Raw genomic sequence first — 22,814 nt, 5'->3', positions numbered from 1 at the left:
GGGTCTGCAGCAGAGTCAGGGACCAGAGTTGTAGAGGGGAGGCGCGAGGGCGGGGCGGGCAGGCAGGACGCCTGGTGAAGGGCAGGGTGGGTTGGCAGGCCGAGGCCCCGTCCCGAGGGACCCCTGGCAATGTGGAGGCAGTGGGTGTCCAGGGCCCTGGTAGCCTCGGGAGAGGCGCGCCTACCTTGCTTCTCGCCTCGGCCGCGTCTCTCCGCGCGGGCAGCGTTGTCTCGCGCCTCCCGGCGCCTCCAGGGGTCGCGCGGCAGCCCACGCCGGCTCTCCCCTCCGCTCCCCTCGGCTCCGCGCGTTGGTAACGCCCGGCGCCCCCTGCAGGCGTGGTGCCGATGGTCCGCTCTGGGCAGCCCTCGCGCGGCCCCTCCGCGAGGCGCGTTGGTTCGGCCCGCCAAGCCCGCGGGCGCGCCCACCTTCCCGGCTGCGGCGCTGCGCACAGCGCGAGTCACGCGCACAGCTTTGCCAGGAGCCAGCGGGCGGAGTGCGGCGCCGCCCTGCGCTTGAGCTGGAGGAGCCGGGTGCGCAGACCAGGGGAGCCTCCGGAGCAGGTGCGTGTGGCCCCCAGCTTCGCCCGAGGCAGCGAGCCTCACTGTGGATTCCAGGAGAACACCGTGAAGAATTGGGAAAAAAAAAATGTTAAGAAAACAAAACCCCAGAAGAACAAGGACAGAACGCGAAAGCCTGGCTTCCCTTGAGACCAGTGGACTCAGCCACTGGGGTGTGGTGTGGGCAGGATGGCTCTCGGGCGTTGGTATTTTCAATACCCCATGCACAGTCAGGGTGAAATCTGGCACCCATACTCCTGCTGCCTAGGAGGGCAGCGCGTGCGGTGCTGGGTAAATGAAGGCTACCAGTGCCTCCCAACCCTGTTCTTTAGGAATCACAGCCTTGATAGGCCAGCCAAAGAGGCAGGTTAAAGTCACACTGCCTCGCAGTCACAGAAGTGATGGGAAATGAGTTTTAAAGAATGAGTGAGAGGTAAAAGTTTGTTGGGCACGGTGTCACATGCCTTTAATTCCACAGGGGCAGACGGATCTCTGTGAGTTTGAGGTAGGTGTTAGGCTGGCACCTCTGCTCATCTACATAAACTGGGCACCACCGCCCCCTCCCCTCAAACCGCCCTCCCTCTACTTAGAGAAAACTCCGGGCTAATATGTAAGCACATCTCCCTGTTTCCGGCAGCCTACCCAGAGTGCCCACCCAGGGGCTCAGTTTTTGACTGTGTATGGACACCATCCCAGCTCCTAGCTGGCACGTCCTCATTCCTCGCCTAAACTCTTTAAAATCCCCCTTGCTTGAGCCTGGATGTGTGACTTCACAGACCTCCACCGTGAGATCGGTGAGCCCACCTGAGAGCTGCCTCCTAATAAACCTGCCTTTATTTACTTTTAATCTGGTCTATATCTGAGTAACGTGGTGGGGGAAGAGGGAGGAAGACAGAGGGAGAGAGAGACTACATCTACCGGTAAGCCTGTTCTATGTGGTGGGTACCAGCCAGAAGAGGCTACAGACATAACCCTGTCTCAAAAAGCAAGCAAGCAAAAAGCAAAAACAGCTGTAGAAGGAGCCAGCATATGTGGGAAGACAGCGGGGCAGCTTTGAGGGGTGAGAACTGGTGAAGCCCTGGAAGGGACCGCTGGGCTGGCATGGATGATGGAGACCATCCCATAATGACTCCAGGCTTACCTGTAAAGGACGAAGAGACAATGAAATGCTGTCTTGCTTTCTGTTTTCTGAGGCAAGATCTTACTATGTAGCTCTGACTGGCCTGGAACTCAGTAAGTGACGAGGCTGGCCTCAGAGACCTGCCTGCCTCTCCAGTGCTTGGATTAAAAACTGTGCCACAAACCCCTGTCCCAAAGTCAAGTCGTGACGATTTTGCATGAGAGTGAAATGGAGAGGGTTGTTAGCTCTTCCTTGGACATGCAGAAGCCAGAAAAGGACGTCAGACCCCCCCATGCAGGGGTTGTGGGCCACCACGTGGGTGCTTGGAATTGAATCCAGGGCTTTCTGAATGCACTTGGTGCACATACGTATGTACGTGTAGGCAAAATGCCCAGACATAAAAATTTAGAAGAAATTAAAAAAAAAGAGGTTATGTAGTTTCAAGAATTGAGGCCTCCATTAAAATTCTTCTCTCATACATTATATTTGACCACAACCTTCCCTCCATTCTTTCCAGACCCTCTCCCCACATCTCTCTCAGATCCATTCCTTTTCCTTCCCCATCCAAAAAAGGAAACAACCCAAACAACAACAACAACATCCCACAAAAACAAAACAATAACAGCAAAAGAGGAGCACTTGCAGAAACATCAACCAAACAGGGCAGCTCATACCCATTCCTCTGTAATTCTTGTTCTCCTCCTGAGGACCCAACGCCTCCTGCCTCCATGGGTACCGGGCATGCACACGGTGCACAGACATGTACACGAAACACCCATATACATAAAACAAAAATTATAGAAACGGAAATGTACCCTTTATCAATGTCCCCGCCACTGTGATGACCTTAGTTCATGTCATTATTGAACCATACAGAGAACACTTCAATTGCCTCATAGTCTCCCTGATGTCACCTTTGTACCCTGTTCTCTATGAGAGAAGCTTGAGCAAAATCTTTTCAAATGGGATTTAAAACTCTCCACTGTTCCAACCTCATCTGTCTAACTACCCAGCCCTTTGTTGTGTTATGTATATAGCTGTGTTAACAACTATGTTAGGGTTATTACATTATTCTGCACAGAAAGTCTTTCCATGTTATTTATTTATTATTTATTTATTTTTGAGACAAAGTCTCACTATGTAGCCTTGTCTGGCCTGGAACTTGCTATGTTAGGCTGGTCTTGAATTTACGAAATCTGCCTGTCTCTGCTTCCTGAGTGCTAGGATTCAAAGCATGCACCACCGATTCCATAGATTTGAAAAACTCTCTCCCTCTCTTCTGTCTCTCTGTCTCTGTCTCTGTCTCTGTCTCTGTCTCTCTCTGTCTCTGTCTCTGTCTCTGTCTCTCTCTCTCTCTCTCTCTCTCTCTCTCTCTCTCTCTCTCTCTGTATGGCATAGGCATGCACATGGTTAAAGACAACTTTCAGCGTTCATTCTGCCTTCTAGCTTTATAAAGGTTCCAGGGTTTGAATGGACCAAGTCACCAGACTTGCTTGGCAAGCATCCTCACCTCCATCAGATCCTGTCACTTTCTCAGGACACCCTTCTTGGACCACTAAATATAAAGTGGTAGTTTGTCATTCCATAGCCTTTTACTATTAAGGGTGGCAGTTGTGGGGCTGGAGAGGTGGCTCAGTGGTTAAGAGGACTGACTGCTCGTCCACAGAATCTGGTTTTGTTCCTAGCACCCACATGGCTGCTCACAACTACCTAGAACTCTAGTTCTAGGGGATCCTCCTCTGGCTTCCACAGACACTGTGCATTTGTGGTGCACAGACATACATGCAGCAAAACATATACAGCAAAATAATGAAAAAAATCAGAGTAGCACCTATCTGCTAAACTTTGAATAATGGTTTGCCCCCACCCCCCGAATTCATCATTCCCCATGACAAGGTATTAAGAGAGAGACCTGTACGGTTAGGACTCTGTCCTCATAAATGGATTTTAATAATTAATGGGTTAATAATTTATCTCAAGAATGGATCACCTATGGAAGTTAGTTTGGTTAGGTCCCTGGAACACTCCATGGCTCTTGGCTTGTACTGCTATGGCTTCTAGTAACAGACAGGCTGTTACTAGATGTGGCTTTCAGGCCTTGCCCGGAACTGTTAAGCCAAAGAAGCCCCCCCCCCCTTTTTTTTTTTACATTGTGTGTGTTCCTATGTTTATTTCAAACCAAGCTTTTTTAAAAAACCAAATGGAATGTCCTTATCTGGTGGCATTACATTGTCAACAGCAGAACCTGGACACTGGGTGATGGTTACGTGTCGCTGTCTACTACAGACATGCTCTATGATGACAGAAATCTTTCTGTCTCTCCCTTCACCATGTCTGCGGCATCTCGGCCAGCACCGGGATCATGGTGCTCAATGCCCATTTGCTGTGTATGTGGGTGAATGTGATGAACAGAGAGTGAGATTTCCGCAAAGCCGTGGGACGGTCTACATACGAATCTATAGGTCTAATTAGCAAGCTATAAGAGAATGTGTGTCTGTGTAACTACAATCTTCAAAGAACAGAAATTGTGAAGGGAGGGATAACTATAAAACCATTTAATGACTAAATGTAGGACCATATGCCTATAATTCCAGTACTTGAGCAACTGAGGCAGAAGGATCACAAGTTCTAGGCCAGCCTGGGCTATGCTGGTAGACGCCATCTCAAAAAAAAAAAATTGAAAAGATATTCGTCTCTGACTATATCTTTGACTCTGAATTCCATGAAATTTCTAGTTATTTTTAGGTAGCAATCGATGTTTGTCACTTTAGCTTCCATTTTAGTAATTAAGGTGATTTAATGAAACTGAGATCTGTTTGGTTTTTAGAGAGAGGGTCGACCGCACATACCTCAGATTGCTCTTGAACTCATTATACAGCTAAGAATGGCCTTTAACTTCTCATCTTCCTGCCTTTGCTTCCTAAGTCTTGGTATTATGGGTGTACAACACAGCCTGGATTAATTTTTATATTTATTTCTTTTATTATTGTGATGTATAAGTGTTTTACTTATATGTATGTCCTTGTGCTACTGTGCATGCCTAATGGTGTTAGATGTCATGAGCCACCATGTGGGTACTGGGAATCAAACTCAGGTCCTTTGCAAGAGCAGCAAGCGCTCTTACCACTTAGCCAGCCCTTTAATTTTTAAAATTTACAAAGCATGCTTTGCCTTGTTCCTGAGCTCTGCTGGATTGCAGGTGCTCATGGCTGGTGGGAAGACACAGTGGAGCTCAGTGGATGCTTATGCTGACCCAATTTTCTCTTCTCCCAGTTGGCCAACCCTCATCTCTCCAGAGACTGAGCAGGACAATAGGGAGCTGAGGAGAAGAAAATTCTTACCTGATGTATGCTGTCACAAAGTGCTTTTAGACTCCAGCAAGTATCTACACTTAGCTTTTCCTCAAGGGGTCTGGGTTAGAGAGAGGAGGAGAGATCGCCATGACAGGGAAGAAGAAAGACCAGACTTAAAGGCCCGCCAGTGTCCCCAATTGTGTTTGGGTGGCAGAGGTGAAATAATGATTCTGAAAGATGTTATCTCAGGAGCACAGGCAGGGCCCAGCCACGGGGGCTGGAGAGTGGTTAAGAGCTCTTCCAGAGGTCCTGAGTTCAATTCCCAGCAACCACATGGTGGCTCACAACCATTTGTAATGAGATCTGATGCCCTCTTCTGGGGTGTCTGAAGACAGCTACAGTGTACTTACATATAATAATAAATCTTTGGGCCAGAGCGAACAGAGCCTGATCGAGAATGGGGGAAAAAAAAGAAAGAAAGGAAAAAAGAAAGAAAAAAAAGAAATGCCCCACTTGGGAGGCAGAGGCAGGTGGATTTCTGAGTTCGAGGCCAGCCTGGTCTACAAAGTGAGTTCCAGGACAGCCAGGGCTATACAGAGAAATCCTGTCTCGAAAAGAAACAAAAAACAAACAAACAAAAAAAAAGAAATGCCCAGCCAGTAAGCTAGTCATGGCATATTAAAATTAACTGGTGTGCGTGCGTGCGTGTGTGTGTGTGTGTGTGTGTGTGTGTGTGCATTTGTCTTTCATTCGAGAATCCAGATAGCTCTTGGGTGGGTGCACACTTGTGACCCATTGTGAGCACGGAGTAGTTAACTAAACTCACCACTACAGTGTGTCCTTTGTCATGTGGTCTTGCATGGTCTTTGGGTAATGCTTTGCCCTGGAGATCCATGAGAGCACAGAGCAATCACACTTCCTGCTCTGGCACAGGGCAGATTGCTAATCTTTTCTTGCTTTCTAAAAGACTTTCTAGTGATAAATAGTGTGTCCATATTTTGTGTTTCCTAATCATATCTATCAATTGTATCAACACTCTTCCCAAATATTTCCTCATATCCTTCTAAACTTGGACTGAACTGAGGACTAATTTAAAGCCCACTAACTGTTCCCTCCCAAAGATCTGACATCTCTGTCCCTTTCTTCAAAGTACGCAGGGCAGTGATGAGCCGAGAACTTGTTCTGCACACACGCTCCTACATGTGGTACTTAATGTCCGGCTCCTCTTTAGAGACTAAGACTTGGAGAGTCATGCCAAGATGCATATAAAGTACCAAGAGAGGGTGTTGACCGCTCTGGAGCTCTGAGGATGACACTGGTCCAAACTCTACTTTTACAGATGTCTTCTGTGAGAGATTGTGGGTAATCACGTGCCACAAGAAGAGATTCTGAGGCCCCCAAAGAGTGACTAGAAAGCCTATGGAAGGATGAGCTTCAGTTTTGCAAGGAAAAGGCAAGAAGCAAGCTTAGGCTAAATCAACAATGGAAAACATGGAGTGTTCGGCTTCTGTGGGATGGTGAGAATCATACGGTCCATAAAACAAGCCTCCACAAAACCAGCATGCGGCTCTTTCCCCTGGGACGTCATTCATGGCCTAGGTAAAAAAGCCAGAGAGGCAAACCATTATGAAAATGGGTCTATAAGCAATCAAAGGTTTAAACTGTTCTCTAACATAGCGGAGAGTCACCCCAAAAAACAGGAGATTGTGTTGACAAGCGAAGGTAGAGCGAGTGGCCCAAACAGAGCGGGTAACTATCAGTTAGACAAAGCAAGGATGGCCTTGTGGTGGTTCCTCCCACTCGTGTGAGAGCTTTGACGTGTGAGTTCAAAGCTGTCCTGAGCTATATATAGATTAGATTCCAGGTCAGCTTGGGCTAGAATGAGATCCTACCTCAAATAAACAAACAAACAGAAATAGGTCTGGTCAAGTGCTTGCCTGACAAACACGAAGACCTGACTCCCACACCAGAACCCATGCAGAAGCTCCAGCCACAGCTGTAAGTGACGGTGCTTGCTTGGGTGCTTGCGTTGGAGACAACGCTGAAACCTGGGGCCGGAGGGCTAGTCAGCCCAGCTTAATTGGGGAGCATCAGGCCAATAAAAGGTTGCAAAGGAGGTGAACTAAGAATGACGACGCCTGTGGCTGTCCTCAGCCTCCACGCGCAGGGGAGCACACTGCATGCACACTTCTCCACAGGCATTCACACATTAAAAAATACACAGGCAGGGCGGTGGCTTCCAGTCATTCTGCCATTCACCATTCATCCACCTGACGTCTGTTAGAGGTGTAGCTAACAGGTAGCAAACCATGCTTACAGTCTTCTGATAAGTGCCACAGACAGAGGCATAAACAGAAACTAATCATACCAAGAAATTAGGGCAAGTGCCTGAAGAAAAAAAAATTAACTTAAAGCTGGGCTGGGAACAAGCTTATAATACCAGCACTCGGGAGGCAAGGAGATCATGAGTTAAGGCCAGACTAGGCCAGTCAGTTCTAGGCCAGCCTGTGAGTCCCATAGTCGGGTGAAGTCATGTGATGGACAACTCAGTGACATCTGGTAAACTAACAGATTATTTCTAGTTGCAGTGAGTCCGAGTTCGTAAGGAACTCGTATTAAGTTCACTAGGAAACAAAGAGGGTGGGGGAAGCATTTGAAGATGTGAACACTATGTTCCTGATGATATGGAAGCCAGCAATTTCAGGATAGGCAAAAGCAGGCAGACGAGGGGTTGAAGCCGAGGCTAGAGGAGACCACCAACAGGGTATAGATTTAAACTAAGTGGGGATACACGGGCACAAATCCTCCTTTCAGGAAGATGAACCTGGAAATAGCAATGTGGATGTTTTAGATGAAGAAGAATCAGAGAAACAGGTGCTGTGTGTGTGTGTGTGTGTGTACATGAGTGTGTTCCTGTGTGGGTGATAAGAGGTGATATAATTCTGAGCAAAGGTAATAATATCATTGTAACAGGAAGGAACAGAAACCTGGAGATAAGGATGAAGTCCGTCTGTGCCCTGATGGGGACAGAGTGACCAGAAGAAAAAGCAGAGGATGGCTGCAGTCGCTCCGGGCCTTGGGTGACAGGGTGACAGTGATGGTGTCCTGGCATTGGGAGGGTTGCAGGGGGATGGTCAGTTTAAGTTGGGCATGCTGAGTTTACATTTTGACTGAGTAACTAAGTAAAGGGCCTCAGATTCAGTTTGCTAGTATCTAAGGAGAGATGGGGACTATAGAGCTGAGAATCGTCGTTCTGTTGGTATGGGGAGTCATGAGCTTACTTAAGATACACTCGAACCCCCCCACCCCCCCTGCAAAAAAAGATACACAGAAAACTTAAACCCTAGGTTTGAAGTCTCAGGACACATGTTGAAGGTATGTGAACTGGATAGAGCTATGTACTTAAAATGTGTGGTTGGGCTAAGGCCAACCTTGACTTTAGGGGCAGAAATGTAGAGAGGGGATGACAGAGGAGAGGGAGGGATGGGGGGGGCATAGGGTGTGCTTATATTAGGCTTCATAGTGACAGCATTCAGGTTATGTGGTTCTCTCCAGAGCCCCAACAGATCATACAAACGTCTTCAAAATAAGCAATTTATTTCTTCGTTTATTTCTCCACAAATGTCTTAGAAACAGTTGCGCAAGTACATACAAAGTACATATAATTACTTCTCAAAATAATTTTATAGAAGACAAATGCTCACCAGTAATGGCTTACATCCCCTTGAGAAGTTATTGTTTTAATCCCCTGCATCTGTTCCCCTCTTGCTTCTAATGCCTGCATAAGCATCAGTTCTTAGATCTAAGGGGTCAGAGGGCAAGAAGGCAAAACTCTGAGCTGTCCTATCCAGGCAGGACTGCCTTCCTTTTCTTTCCTTTCTTCCTTTTCTTCTTCTTCTTTTCTTTTTCCTACTTGATCCAGAAACTCATTCAGCTTCTTAAGACCAACTCTTCATAGCTACCACCCCCATCTTCGCTACTCAGGGCCAACAAAATACTCACCCCGGCCCCCTGAATCTTTCAGATAAGTCTGAGAATAGTGTCTGGGTGGGAACACTGTCACCTGGGGTCTGGGAAGGGTTACAGTTGCTCTGTGTGTGGCAGAGTCAGGGGCCAGACTAAGACGTTCAGGCCCCATCTTCCTCCTCCTTTCCCCTTTCATGGCTTCTGCATGTGCTTGTCTGGGTTAAGAACTGAGGGAATGCCGGGAGGCTTAGACTCGCCTCTTCTGGAAATGCTGCAGCCTCTTCCCTTACCTTTCCTGGGTACAGCTTTCTGGGGAGTGGAGAAGTTGAAACCCTGGTTTCTGAAGCACCCTGATCCCTCTTTTACTAAGTTGCATAAATAAAAGGGATGTAGAGCAACAGTTGACTGGGTGAAGGTTTCCTTAAGGGCATCTATGTTTTACAAGAACCTCTTGCTTTTTGCCAAGGCACTGGATTTCAGCGTCTTGCCAGACGTGATGAGGGCCCCAAAGCCCTGTTTGTGGGAGAACGCGTAGGCAGAACGTCGAAGGCTTGGGTGTTTTATTTTGGTCTGGACTTGGGTTGGTATTGGATGTTTCAAGCAAAAATGGATCCTGTTCAGAACCTATATGCAGAGCATGGGGGCAAAGTTTTCAGACAGGGAGGCCAAGTGAAAGGGGACGGTGAGGCCCACCTATGCAGGCTCCTTTCTCCCACTCACCTTGTCAGCGTTGATGGGCCAGAGGAGTGGTCTGAGAAAGTTGTATCCAATCAGAGGAATCATGCAGAGGATGGTGCTGAGGATGAGACACAGCCAGATCTGTGGCTGGCTAAGGCTGTTCCTGGCCACACCTGTGGGCAGTCAACCAAGGAAGAAGAGGCTAAGATAGCTTGGGGAAGGAGGTAGGGTTGGGGTGGGGAGAAATCAGCCAGCACACAGCTATATTTCAGTCCTCAGGAGGAAGTTACTGATCTTCAGTCAGTCTAGTCTCCTGAGAAGGACTACCAGGGTGATGTTGCTATACACTTTGCACTTTGCACAGCCACTCAGCAGATAGATGTAGCGGGTTCCTCTCTGGTAGGAAGCTGCTGTGAAGACTGGGACAATTCATGCACCCTTGTCTCCCTCTAAAGGCAGGGCTGGACGGAGCAGGGGAGGGAGAGAGTAGGCTCTAAGGGCACCTAGCTAGTGCACTTGTGCAGAAGACAAATAGAAAGCACGGAGGCCTGCAGGACAGCTCAGAGTTAGGTAAGCATGCTGCCTGGTGACCTGAGTCCCGACCCTGGGATCCACACAGTTCAAGGTGAGAACCAACTCCTCTAAGTTGTTATTTCCATCTGTCTGTCTCTGTCTGTCTGTCTCTCACACACAATAAATAAATAATTATATAACAAATGAATGCGATGAATCTAAAAAAAAAAATTGAAAGCTTTGTAGAAAAAAAATGAGTTGTGGCTTGGAACTGAACACACACGCACAGCTGCTCTGAGAACCGACCACACACGCACAGCTGCTCTGAGAACCGAGCACACACGCACAGCTGCTCTGAGAACCGAGCACACACGCACAGCTGCTCTGAGAACCGAGCACACACGCACAGCTGCTCTGAGAACCGAGCACACACGCACAGCTGCTCTGAGAACCGAGCACACACGCACAGCTGCTCTGAGAACCGAGCACACACGCACAGCTGCTCTGAGAACCGAGCACACACGCACAGTTGCTCTGAGAACCGAGCACACATGCACAGCTATTTGTTTGATCCAGATGAATGGCAAAGAGAGAGGGAGAGCCAAGGGAGACAGTAAGGCGGGACGAGTCACCGGAAAGGGATTTGTACTGGAATTTCAGGTCATTTGTTTGAATAAACAAACAAACAAGGCTGGAGAGATGGCTCAGTGGTTAAAAGCACTGGCTGCTCTTCCACAGTACTTAGGTTCAATTTCCATCACTGACAGGGTAGCTCACATCTGGAGCCCCGGTTTCCAAAGGGCCCTAACCCCTTTTGACTAAGTTGCATAAATAGACTGCATGAAGATCAGCAGTTGCCTGGAAATCCAGTTCCAGGGGATCCGGCACCTTCACACAGGCACACATTGCAGGCAAAACATAAACCAGAGTGCAGAATTCTTGTTCTGTCAGCTGTGAAAGTCAAATAATCTAAAATACTTGGAAAATAATATGTAACTTTTAAAGTTAAATATTTTTCTGGAGAGGTTTTGCACCCATTTTGAACAGAGACTATCTCTTACTCATACCTCTAAGCATCATGATGTAGAGTTTCTCAATAAACATTAAATTAGCATTCCACTAGTCCCCATGCCAAACCCTGGCTGGTCAGGTCTTACCTAGGAAATTGAAGATGCTGGGGTACCTGAGACACAGGCCATCACTACACAGTAAGATTAGGATGCAGAAGTAGAGCCCCAGGCTGCCCCACGTGAAGGTGTGGTTTATCATCGTCCAGGAGGTTGTCCTCAGGGCAATCTGAAAAGCGCTAGTTCATGTGTGATACCGTATGACCTGTCAGCACGCCCATCCCCTGAGCCTACAGCAGAAGGTGTTCCCTGTCGACGCCCCCTCGCCTCCCCGCCCGGTCCCCTGGTCCCACTTTGAGGGGCCACACCTGCATTGTCATGACGCCAATCAGAGTCGTCTGCACTAGCAGGGAGAAGGACTGGAAGTCGGAGATGTCCTTCCCATCATTGCGCTCTGAGTTGAAGACGGTCCCCATGGGGACAAAGAACAGCACGAAGGAATTGTAGATGCCATGCAGTAAGCACTTCACAAATTCTTTCTTGTTGAAGTACAGGTTGTGCTGTCCTGGTTCATACAGCTCTGGATAACACAGACTCCAAGTTTCATTCACATCCTGCAAACACCGCAAGGGAGAGAGGGAGGTCAGGGCCCATCTCCATCTGCCCCACTGAGTCTGTGGCCAGGCTGCCCAGGCCATTTCCTCACGGGGTGCTTGAGAAGCAGAACCAGAGAGCAGAGCAGCAACCACAGTCCTCTCTCGGTGAGGCTCTGCAGTACTAGAAAGCCTTGAGATGGTCTCGGAGATGTGGGGCACTTGGAGGCAGTGAGGATTTGGAAGAGCCAACCGGGGTCGGGGGTGGATTTGGCTCAGGGGCAGCTAGAAGGGAGGGCTGAGCTTGGGAAAGGGGAGGAGGTAGGGCTTAAATCCCAGGAAGTAAGTGTTCCTTTGGTTAAATGCTTTGTGTCAAAGGCAGTGGGCAGAGGCAGAAAAATCCATTAGGTTTGGCAAATCCTTATCTATTGTATTCTTTGGAGACTTTTTTTTCTACCAAGGTGCCCAGAAATGGAGGTTAGTAGAAGAGTCAGGGAGAGAGGTGTCATGACTCTTACTACAGACGTAATTTCTAAGAACAGACTTGGAGCCCTGGGCTGGTTCCCTGTGTCTTAAGGTACTATGCCCACAGCCCCATGCCTAGCCTTTACGCCCACCGAGGTCTTTCTGCAGCAGCTGTCTCCTCCCTGTCAGCTGTGAACAGGCCTCTCCTTTCTCCGTTTCTTGTTTTACCAAGTCTTGGCTCAGTGGCTGTGTTCCTCTCATTAGTTTTTAGAGGATACCCCACCATCCCTTATGATACTACCCGGGAGATCGTGTCCTTCCCCTGCTCTGGAAATGATTGCCTTCACACCCGGCTTCTTCCCCGCCCTCTGAGTCCAGGGTTTCCACCTTGTCTGTGAGGCCTGCTCCTGGGTCTTACCTTTTCAAACAGACTCAAGCCCAGGACCGGGAGGGAAGTGTAGATGAGATTGTAGAAGGTGATGAACCAGATGTCGTAAACTGTCTGGAAGAGTATCAAGGAGAGTTTTTAGATTACTTTCTCCATGAATCCCCAGCTCTGCCCCTCAGGTCCAATGCAGCCCTCTCCTGGTCCCCTACCCACTACTAGTGGGTCACCACCTACTAACATAAAGCATGGTTTGATCAGTTTCTAGAAATGTAATGCAGAGTCCCAGTCTTTCTTCAATCTTACTGTAGAGTCCACATGCCCAGACTGGGGCGAGGCTATGCTGGGCTTCCAAGATTGACCTAAAAGAACCCTCCACAACCTGCACAGTCACTCTGGGTACAGAAAGGACATGGAGCAAGCAGTTCCCAGGGAGAGCTAGCCACAGTCCTGTACCTCTAGAAAGACCTTGAGGTTCTTCTCTTTCTCTGCTTGGTGGCATCCAGTAGTTTCTGCAACCCCAAACGTGTACTAACAGGGCAAGGAGAAAGATGCAATGGCTCTTTTCCATCTTTGCGCTTCACCCTGGGATCTAGTGAGGTTCTCTTCCCTATAATCCACAGGCTCACTCCACTCCCCAAGACCAGCTTAGCCTGAGTAGGACTGGGGCGTATCAGTCTACACAGTCTGCTGGTTGGTGGAGACATCTCCCAGGATAGTAATTCCTCAGGTTTTTCTCCTGGGCTTCCTTGAAAGACTCCTCAAAGACTCCTCACAGGAGGAAGAGATCTTCTATAACATTTCCTCTAGGTTGTGATTTCATAGGCAGATGTGAAATTCATTTATCATAGGAACAGTTCTGTACGTGTTGGGGCAGACCCAGCGGGCATAGTTGTAAGTATAGGCGACTATCACGCCAGCCTGCCTGTCATGATCCAAGAGGCTCCTGGAGGCTTACGCAGTCTTTAGCCGAGGCAAATGGATGATGTGTATGGAGCACTGCCATTGTTCATCTACAGACCCAAAAATATAACCATTCTAAAGGACCGTGGGAGGATGCAGAATGTAACTATTGCAGCTTTATGGTTCTGATGACTTAAAAATAAAGATGGATCACCCAAGTTTCAATCACAAAATTAAAATCAGTATTTAAAAGTGTGAAGTCCAGTTCCTAGGGACCCGATCCCATCTTCTGGCCTTTCAGGATACCAGGCATGCACACGGTACATATGCATGCGTGCAGGTACATACTTATACATATATAATAAAATAAGTAAGTCTAGAAGTGATAGAAGTGGAGAATTACTAAGATATTGTGGAAAACAATAACAACAATAACAGGGTAGCTCTGGATGCTAAGAGAACTTCTAGCTCCTCCGACTTCTCCTAATTATGTATGTTGAAAACAGCGCCATCTCATGGGAGCGCTCCTAAGGTAGCAGTCACTAACAGAACCCTTATGGCCTGGAATGTAAGGTTAATGTAGGTTTGGGATTCATGCAGGGTGAAGAGATGATGGTAACACTTTATACTCTTGGCCTCTCAACAAGAACTATGGATGCCTGGCTAGCTAGAATGGAACCCCCCCACCTCGTCTCTTACCTGCGCAGAGAAGCCGTTGAAGAAGGCATACCAGAAGTGCACCAAGGTAAAGGCAAAGTTTTTGTAAAAGAAGTAGCTGAGAAACTTGCACATGCGATTGTAAGACAAGCGGCCGTGCACCAAGAGCAGGCGCTGAAGAAAGTGGAACTGGCAGAAGGAGAAGTCACTGCTGAGCGTGGCCTGCATCCCTTCCTGGTTGCTGATGCCAACCCCGATATGGGCAGCTGAAATGAAAGCCAGACAGTTCTAAGACATGGAGGGTTTGCTGGGTCCTTACACTGGGAAGTGTGAAGGGAACATGGAGATGAGGTTGTACAAACCTTTTGCTTTACATTTGGCAAATACTGCTATGCCCAGTTAGAGCTGCACCTTCTTAGTGGGCTCTTCGCCTTGTGACTGACTGCTCTTTTTCCACATCACGGGAAACAGCCCCTTTGTTCTGGATTCTGTCATGTAGACTGCTTGGTGCCGTACGGCCAGTGCCAGAATGCTTCCCTTTGCCCTGATGATACCTGGACTTTGTCTTACTGTTTAAATAATTGTGGTTTGAATTCCTTGTCATCCACAGAAGCTACTTAAATAAATTAAAAATCCAGGATGAATGCTGAGATCTACCCAGCTTATCTTGGGGGCTAAAAGCCAGCTGTTCAGAGAGACAGCCGTGTACATACTTGGCTAGTGAGAAAGAAACTTGCTGGATAAAGCAAGGTTGCATTTGACAGAATAGAAGACTGAATTTCCCAAAAGTTTCAGTTACTTCGTGGCAACTCACTTCTGTGCTCACGTTCACTGTTTTCTCTCCAGTACACCTACATTATTGCTTAACAGGATTAACAGAGTTTTCCTTTTTTTTTTTTTTCTTTGCTTGAGACAGGGTTTTTCCGGGTAGCCCTGGCTGTTCTGAAACTCACTTGGTAGACCAGGCTGGCCCTGAACTTAGAGATCTACCTGCCTCTGCCTCCCGAGTGCTGGGATTAAAGGCGTGCGCCACCACGCCCGGCTAGGATAACTGAAATTTCTAAAGCCTTAAAGACTGAACTGGGAACTCTTTAATGCCATCTCAGACAGTGGCATGGCAGCTGCACAGCCGGCTGTGAAGCAAGGGTGTGCCTGGGCTCACGCAGGCCATGCACATCTGTGTCTGCCCTTACCTTCATTGTTTAGGTGGGTGAATCTCACTGTGTGCATGCCTGTGGATGTAGATGTAAGTGAGTCTGGTGTGAAGGAGCGGCAAACAATACATGCATATTTCATAGGACAGGTCGTGTGAGTCAACACCACAGGACCATTTGGGTCAGTCTGCCCATGGAGGAGGGAAGGGGGTAAGTCATGGATGGGGACTACTGCCCACGTCCCCTCACATGCCTTTGATCATGCTGATGTCATTGGCCCCATCCCCGATGGCCAGTGTCACCACCTTCTTGTACCTCTTCACCAGGTCTACCACTTGGGCCTTCTGGAGGGGTGTCATCCGGCAGCAGACCACGCCCTTGCACATGCATGCGGTCCGCAGCAGCTCGAACTCCAGGCTCCCTTCTAGAGCATAGGCCTGCAGACCAGGACACACTTACTTAATGTGTTACCCCAGAGTCTATCTGGGTCGGACCTTCCCTTTGCCCGCTCCTGTCCTTTCTAGGGCAAGCCTGTTCTTACAAGGTGCTCTACCCCCAAGGGGCCGACCTCTTGAGTTAGTTCTAGGTACCCTCACATCTGGCTCAGCCTCCAGTGGGAACTTCCCATTGGGTCAGTGGGCCATTAGGCCAGTGACTTTTGAAGGGTCTTGCTCTCCTTATTTGTTCCTTTCCTCTGAGTAGCAAGCCACTTTAGTAGAGAAAAAACTCGAATAAAGAATAAAGAAGGAATTTTCTTGGCTTCTCTTTCTTATTCTCCTGCCTGGAGTAGCCTGGGGAGAGACGACTTTCAGGTAAGGGACCCCAGGGAAGGGGAGTAGGGTCACCCAGAAAATAGGGAAGGGATAAAATTTCCCTGAATTAGGTTGGATCTCGGAATAGCATGATTTGGAATAAGGAAACAGTTGTGGCTCTGTGTTGCCCACCAGACTGTAGCCACTGATGACCAAGCCATAGTTGCCGTTGGCCACCTCGTCAAGTGATTTGAAAGGCATTTTGGGCTTCCTGGCGAGGTACATGTTTATGGGATCTGATTCCAGCAGAGACTCGGGTTTCATCTTCTTCCTAGCTGTTCTGGAAGCCAAGACAGCATGGTCAGAGTCTCATCTGAAGTTCTACAACTTAGGAAGAAAACAAACACACCCAAGGGAAAAGTGGACAGGGAGGGTCCTAGGCTCCTACAGAACGGCAGGCTGTGCTCCCCGGCCCCCAGGGCCTTGGCTGCCATGGGTTATAGTAGTTGGCCATGTCCACATTTCTCCGCCCACACTCTGAGTCTTTTAGGTCAAATGCTTCTTTATAAAATCATCTCAACTATTCTGGGTGTTTTGTTTGGTCCCCTCTGCTGTTTCTTCTCTTCTGGGGAAAGTTGAGTGGAAGGCTTGGGTCCAGACGGCAGCTGCTTTCGCATGTGTACCTGAGTTCTTCCAGAACAGTTTCCCTATCTGTGCCTTCCACCATGAACACCCCATCCATTTCATCCTTGAATATCCTACAGGAGTAGGCGATGTTCACAGCAGTCTCTATGGAAAAGGGAATATGGGTCTCATTTTGACTGGCACTTACCATGCAAGTTACCTGGGCAGGAAGAGCAGGCTCAGAGCCACTTGTCCAGGCTTGCCTTGGATACAGTTAAAATGCAGGGATTTTTCATGAACCAGGGTAAACTGTAGTCAAACATTAACTGGAGACTGTCTACTTGGCTTTGCCTTAGGAGTTATTGATGAAAAGCAGAGGGGTTGCTCAGGCTTAGTCGTCCCTAAAAAGCCTTTTTGTGAGTGTGTATGAGTGTGCCATGCACACGTGTGGAGGTCAGAGGACAACTTGCAGGAGTCTGTTCTCTTCCTCTACCCTGTGGGTCCCAGGCAGCGATGCCAGGTGGTCAGTCTTGGAGTCAGGCGCTCTCCCCCTCTGAGTTATCTTGCTGGCCCGCGGATGTGGTTTTTATTGGAGTCAGGCGCTCTCCCCCTCTGAGTTATCTTGCCGGCCCGCGGGTGTGGTTTTATAGTTCCTATTTCTATTCTACATTTTATGAGAACAGAGACATGCTCAAGTTATAGCATTTCTTTATATTAAGAAATCTGGAATTTGGAATAAATTAATGCTAAAGAAAAAAATTAATATCCAAATACTAGATAAAAATATGATGAGAATTCAGAAAAGAAGTCCCAGAATTTTTTTTCCCAGAAATTTCCTCTGGAAGTCCTTGAAGGATTCATAGGACTGTGTAGGAGAAGCAAAGGTGTTTTTGAGTAGAAAAACAGCCCAAACCTGGGAGTAGGAATTTAGTTTAGGGAGACAGATGAAGATTATGATTACAATAGGGAGATAAAGCAACAGAGTATCTAGGTCCTTGAAGGCCAAAGGGTGTTTACATCATGAAGTCACCATGGGGTCCTGGGCAGAGGGGTAACACAGATTAGTCTATGTGAGGAGGACTAGGCTGATGGTTGTGTGGGTTAAGCTGGTGGGTGTAGACTACACCGAATCAGTAAGAGGGGGGAGAAGACAGGAGGGGATGGTAGCTGAACAAGGGTGGCGGCAATCAGGATTTTCAGATGAGAAGGTGGCATTCGGGAAGAACAGGCCATGGGGACAACAGAAATGGTGCTGTTAAAGACCATGTTATAAAGTAGCCACTGTACAAAGCAAATGACAAATTATGTCCAAAAGTGGAAAGGAAGGTAGCACCTGCGTAGGCCTTGGTCAGAGCTACTGGCATCTGTCAAGCCAGCAAGGAAGGAAATGTCTACCTGGCAGGAAGAGGGCTCTCTAGGATAGCGCTGACCTTTACCTTGCTTATCGCCAGTCAGAACCCATATTTTAATTTTGGCTTTGCTCAGGGTGACAATGGTCTCAGGTACTCCTCTCTGAAGCTTGTCTTCTATGGCTGTGGCCCCTAGTAACTTCAGACAGGAGACAATCGGTGAGTGAGGTCAGGGATGAGAGCTTCAACACTAAGAGCAACTAGAGACCGTGTGGGCCCCTCAGTGCTCTGAGCTCCCTGTCCTGGCACGAGGACCCAGGAGGAAAGACGTAGCATGCTCTGCCCTTGACACACACAGCTGTTTGTTTCAGACAGGGTCTTGAAAATGCAGATCTGGCTGTCCTGAACTCACTATGTATAGGCTGTCCTGAACTCACTCTGTAGACAAGGATGACCTTGAACTCACAGAGATCAACCTGCCTCTGCCTCCCAAGGAGTGCACCACTATGCTGAGCAATACCCACAGTACCTTAACCACACACTGAAATTTAGAAACACAGCATTAGAAGCTGGAGAAAGAGTGTTGCCTAAGTTGTATATGAAGCTCTCTGCCCACACCAAGCCATCTGTGTCTTGGTCCCTTCGCCTCTCCCTGTACCACAGCTTCTTCCCAGGGCCCAGTGTGGTGAGTTCTAGAGGAGAGATTTCCAGTTCCCTTCAACCCCACAAGACCTTAAGTGTTATGTTTTGATCCTTTTGAGACCATCTGAAACTTCTGAAACTTTCCACCTCCCTGGGTTACAAGAACGTTGGTCTAACACTGAGCCTGTTTATAGTCTTCCTAAGGAGCTGAAGTGGGGCTGAGCCCCACGGCTAAACTGAGACTGGGAGATGGACAAGCTACTAAGTGATTCCTGCTAGGTCCTCAGAAAGGCAGACGGGAAGGAGAGCTCTACTGACTATTGCTGTCAGTAATTTATCTTTTTACAGTAGAGCTACCTGATCAGTCTTGTAAAACACACACACACACACACACACACACACACACACACACCTCCTTTTATGGTCTTCTTAGCTTCTCTTTTTCTTTTTCTTTTTTTGGTTTTTCGAGACAGGGTTTCTCTGTGTAGCCCTGGCTGTCCTGGAACTCACTGTGTAGACCAGGTTGGCCTCGAACTCAGAAATCCGCCTGCCTCTGCCTCCCGAGTGCTGGGATTAAAGGCGCGCGCCACCATGCCCGGCTTCTCTTTTTCTTATGCCCATAATCCACCCACCTGCACATTCTACTGATGCTCTTTAAGAGAACACAGTGCTGCACTCTTGTGTGCCCTTCTCCTTGGTAGCTGCTCTGCGCAGTGTGCAGAGTGGAGACTGCAGAAGATGTCTTCTCTGCTTGAACCCTCCTGTGGCTTCCTGCCCTTTGTCAGCACACTGGCCCCTGAGGACTCTCATCTTCCCTGTCTCAGGGCTCTTTTTCTGCTCCTTTCACTCACCCTGTCCCAGCTGCTCCGATCTTTAACTAACAGGTTAAGCCTGCCCTTGCTCAGGTCTGTTCTATTGCCACCACAGCGCGCGAAGAGCTTGCTTGCACAGCTACACAGCTGGACAGCTGCTTGGCCTGACATCTTCCCGAGGATTCTCTCAGATGTCTTCCTCACCATGCAGATTAGCTGCCTTATGTAAGATGTAACACACATATGTGTGTGTGTGTGTGTACACATATACACACATATCTTTTTGCTCATTTTCTCTATTGGTATGTAGGACAGATCCATCCTACGCAGCCCTTTAACTAATCTGTCTATGAGAGTAATTCATTCTGAATTATTGAACCTGTACATTACTCAGATCTTCTCTTCTGGGTTGACTCCTCCTTCCCTCCCTCCCTCTCTTCCTCCTCATTTCCTTTCTCCCACTATTTTGAGGCAGAGTCTTGATCTTGCTATGTACCTGAGGATGAGCCTGAGGCCGCACTCCTCCCGGCTCGCCCTCCCAAGGGCTGCAATTACAGTGCATGGCTCCCATACCCAGTTTCAGGCCCTGCTGAGGGTGGAGCCCGGGGCCTCCTGTGTGCTGGGCCAGCACTCTCTCAACTGCGCTCACTCCCAGCCTCGGACTATGTCGTTTCTTTGAGCAGATTTTAGGGGGTAAGAAGGACTTAAAAAAACTTCAGTCAGAACAATTGTTCAGGATGGATTTAGATGGTTCTGGGCATGTCCAATCGGTCTGAATTTCTGTACTTAGTCTCCCAGGCACAAAGGTTCCGAGCTTTCTGTTGAGCCTGCCTACCCTCCTCAGGCCTCTGGGTGCCATCCCCACCATCCCTGCACTCAGTTTGTCTCGAGCTTCTTCAGACTCACCATCAAGTCTCTTTCGATTTCTTCATAGACCAGAGCTAGTTTCCTTTCTCGATTCTCTAAAGTCAGCCAGGCTTCACCATGCTTTTTAATCCATGTCTGGAAATATGCCTTATCCAGCTCTCGGTAAGCTACCATGAGGGTGCGAAGGCCTTCGCTGGCAAAATCCTGGAAGATGAAGATGCGTGCGTGCCAAGTCTCAGCTGGGTAAGGCTGAGATAAGGAACTGGCAGCCTGATTCCATAGGGCCCCTCTGCCTGTGAGCTAGGGTTTCCTGCTTGGTACCATGGGACCATTCTTGTACTAAGCAATGTCCTAAGGAAGTCAGGTGAGGGATGCATGTATGGGAGACTGAGAGAGGCAGGTCCTAAGTTTCAGGCCAGCCGAGGCTATATAATGAGACTATATCTTAAAGTTAAAACCAAACAAGGTTGAAAATGTTTTCAGAAAGAAGGTTCTAGGTTTTAGCTATAGCTTGCCTAGAATTTGTTATGCGACTCAGGGAAAGACCAAGTCTTCTAGGTTTCTTTCTTCTAAGATTTGGGTGATAATGTGCTCCTTACACAGAGGGGGTGACCATGGTGTGAAAGTGGAGGGAACAGTAAACTAAGGAGGAGTTGCTATAAGGTGAGAATACATAGAAAGGCATTACTGCTTTTTGCAAATACACAACCCATTTTTCCCTCGCCCTCTCTTGGATAACAGACAATTTAGATAGTGCACACTGCAGTCTGTCCACATCTTACTGCTCAGCTGAGATGTACAGGCAACTGTGCTAATAAGACCACAGAAGAAACTTTCTTGGATGAGTTTGTGTTTATTCCTTGGCCACAGATGTATCTTAGCCATAGGCAGCCCTGCTGCAGGAGTACCCTTGGTCATAAGGAGGCCTGGAAGAGAATGCAGGTCCTGGCTGAGAGAGCAGAGCTTGTCTACCTGAGGAGGGGGTCAAAAGCAGATCACTGTCCTAAGACCTTGAAACCAACAGTATTCTACATTAGTACTGTAGATAGAGTGAATGAGAATTCACTGGCATTGAAAGATCAGAGAAAACATAAATGCTTTTGTTCCCTGTATAGCTTCTCAGTTATGTTAACTTCAGGCTTAAACAATGTAAGGCAGTGCACATAGGGAATTCCAAATCTTAAGTGTTTGTCCTGTTGGACCAAAGATGATCCCAGGAGGCTTAAGAAACGGGTACAGCAGAAGCTGGTTCTCTGACATCATTAAGAGGACGATACAGTGACAGATTCATTAATCCCTCTGACAAATCACTTTACAGAACCTACTAACATCTCATCTCTACTTGTGTGGTTTTCTTTCCTCTTAGCATGGCCCAATGCCCAAGTCCTTCCCGCCACCTGCTTCTATGTGCGCCACACCCACTCCAGTGAAGTCTGCGAGGCAAGTCCAAAAGCTTGGCTGCAGTCCTGAGGCAAAAAGTTTCACGGAAACTGGTCTCCTGGAGAGTCTCTGGTGTCCCATGACCAGATTTGTCCCTGCTGTAGTGTGGAGCGTTTTGTATGCTTTATTGCGGTATTTTACTGGATAAGAGCTAGAAAACTCAGGGCTAGTTCAAAATAGTAAACTTAGAATTCTCATTACAGACATGAATGGCAGCCTACATTACATAATAGTAGAAAGAAGGTGGGTTGTGGTTTAAGGAGGAACTAGAGTATTGTATTGTTCATGTAACTGTTCATGTAATGGAACTTCCCTTGTGCATGTTTTTCTCTAGGCCCAGAGGAATAACATAATTAGGTATTTACTAAGGGACCCCTGGCGGTGGGTTTAATGATAGACTAGTATTGCACCTGGGCGTATCAGCCCTTTCACCTGGCTCCTGTGAAGAGCTGATTTTAGATAGGGCTGATCTTATCTCAGTTGTAAACACTGCCTGGTTCTTGCCAGTCTTTATGTATGCATTTCTCTGTCTTGTGTCAGATAACTTCAATGTACCTTGGCTGATGTGTCACCTAACTTCTTTGTTTTCTTCTGTAATATAAGTCTGATGCTTGCTTTGAGACATTACATTCAGATATAGAACTCTCTCTGTGTTCTCGTCTGTTTGTCATTTTTCCGCCAACTCCTTTCCCACTTGAGAACTGGGACCCTGAATTCTCCCATGGGTTGAGAGACCCACTGAGTTCAGTCCATGGCATATGTGACCTGTTTGCTGATCCCTGTTTTAGTGGCTGGAAGCTGTGCTTCTCTGTATTACAGCTTGAATTGCTGTACTGGCTAGTTTTGTGTCAACTTGACACAGCTGGAGTTATCACACAGAGAAAGGAGCTTCAGTTGAGGAAATGCCTCCATGAGATCCAAATGTAAGCCATTTTCTCAATTAGTGATCAAGGGGGGAAAGGCCCCTTGTGGGTGGG

The 22,814-nt window shown here is 47.9% G+C and overlaps 2 protein-coding genes and 1 long non-coding RNA gene across 20 annotated transcripts in view; 1 reads left to right on the top strand and 2 right to left on the bottom strand.

The window, feature by feature from the left end:
- Rusc2 (RUN and SH3 domain containing 2) overlaps window positions 1–5,182 on the bottom strand; it is a 49,891-nt gene extending 44,709 nt beyond the window's left edge. For 3 of the 6 annotated variants that reach the window (XM_030253056.1, XM_006537527.4, XM_011249895.2), the window contains exon 1: window positions 185–5,182. The gene's annotated coding sequence lies outside the window, so the exon portion shown is untranslated. The remainder of the gene's footprint in view (window positions 1–184) is intronic. The other 3 variants (NM_001369198.1, NM_001369199.1, NM_001037709.2) reach the window with 2 other exon arrangements.
- Gm46850 lies at window positions 401–22,029 on the top strand. Of its 2 annotated transcripts, none has more exons than XR_001784271.2 (3): window positions 401–560; window positions 6,310–6,569; window positions 21,764–22,029. It is a non-coding gene; the product is annotated as a predicted gene, 46850 (long non-coding RNA). The 2 variants fall into 2 exon arrangements; XR_001784272.2 differs by lacking the exon at window positions 21,764–22,029 and adding an exon at window positions 14,141–14,918.
- Atp8b5 (ATPase, class I, type 8B, member 5) overlaps window positions 8,553–22,814 on the bottom strand; it is a 107,110-nt gene continuing 92,848 nt past the window's right edge. For 8 of the 12 annotated variants that reach the window (XM_006537995.4, XM_006537998.4, XM_006538003.4 and 5 more), the window contains 11 exons: window positions 20,437–20,601; window positions 18,164–18,275; window positions 16,787–16,892; window positions 16,296–16,443; window positions 15,605–15,788; window positions 14,240–14,463; window positions 12,671–12,754; window positions 11,563–11,808; window positions 11,285–11,423; window positions 9,657–9,787; window positions 8,874–9,560 (listed from right to left, as the gene is read on the bottom strand). In XM_006537995.4, the coding sequence (XP_006538058.1) occupies window positions 9,375–9,560; window positions 9,657–9,787; window positions 11,285–11,423; window positions 11,563–11,808; window positions 12,671–12,754; window positions 14,240–14,463; window positions 15,605–15,788; window positions 16,296–16,443; window positions 16,787–16,892; window positions 18,164–18,275; window positions 20,437–20,601 (1,725 nt within the window). In that variant the 3' untranslated portion in view covers window positions 8,874–9,374. Of the gene's footprint in view, window positions 9,561–9,656; window positions 9,788–11,284; window positions 11,434–11,562; window positions 11,809–12,670; window positions 12,755–14,239; window positions 14,464–15,604; window positions 15,789–16,295; window positions 16,444–16,786; window positions 16,893–18,163; window positions 18,276–20,436; window positions 20,602–22,814 lie in introns of all 12 variants that reach the window. The other 4 variants (NM_177195.3, XR_003954967.1, XM_006537997.4 and 1 more) reach the window with 4 other exon arrangements.

This window comes from Mus musculus, chromosome 4, assembly GCF_000001635.26.
Source record: "Mus musculus strain C57BL/6J chromosome 4, GRCm38.p6 C57BL/6J".
NCBI classification, from domain to species: Eukaryota; Metazoa; Chordata; class Mammalia; order Rodentia; family Muridae; genus Mus; species Mus musculus.
The sequence above is the reverse complement of the archived record's forward strand: the minus strand, read 5'-3'. Positions and strand labels throughout refer to the sequence as shown.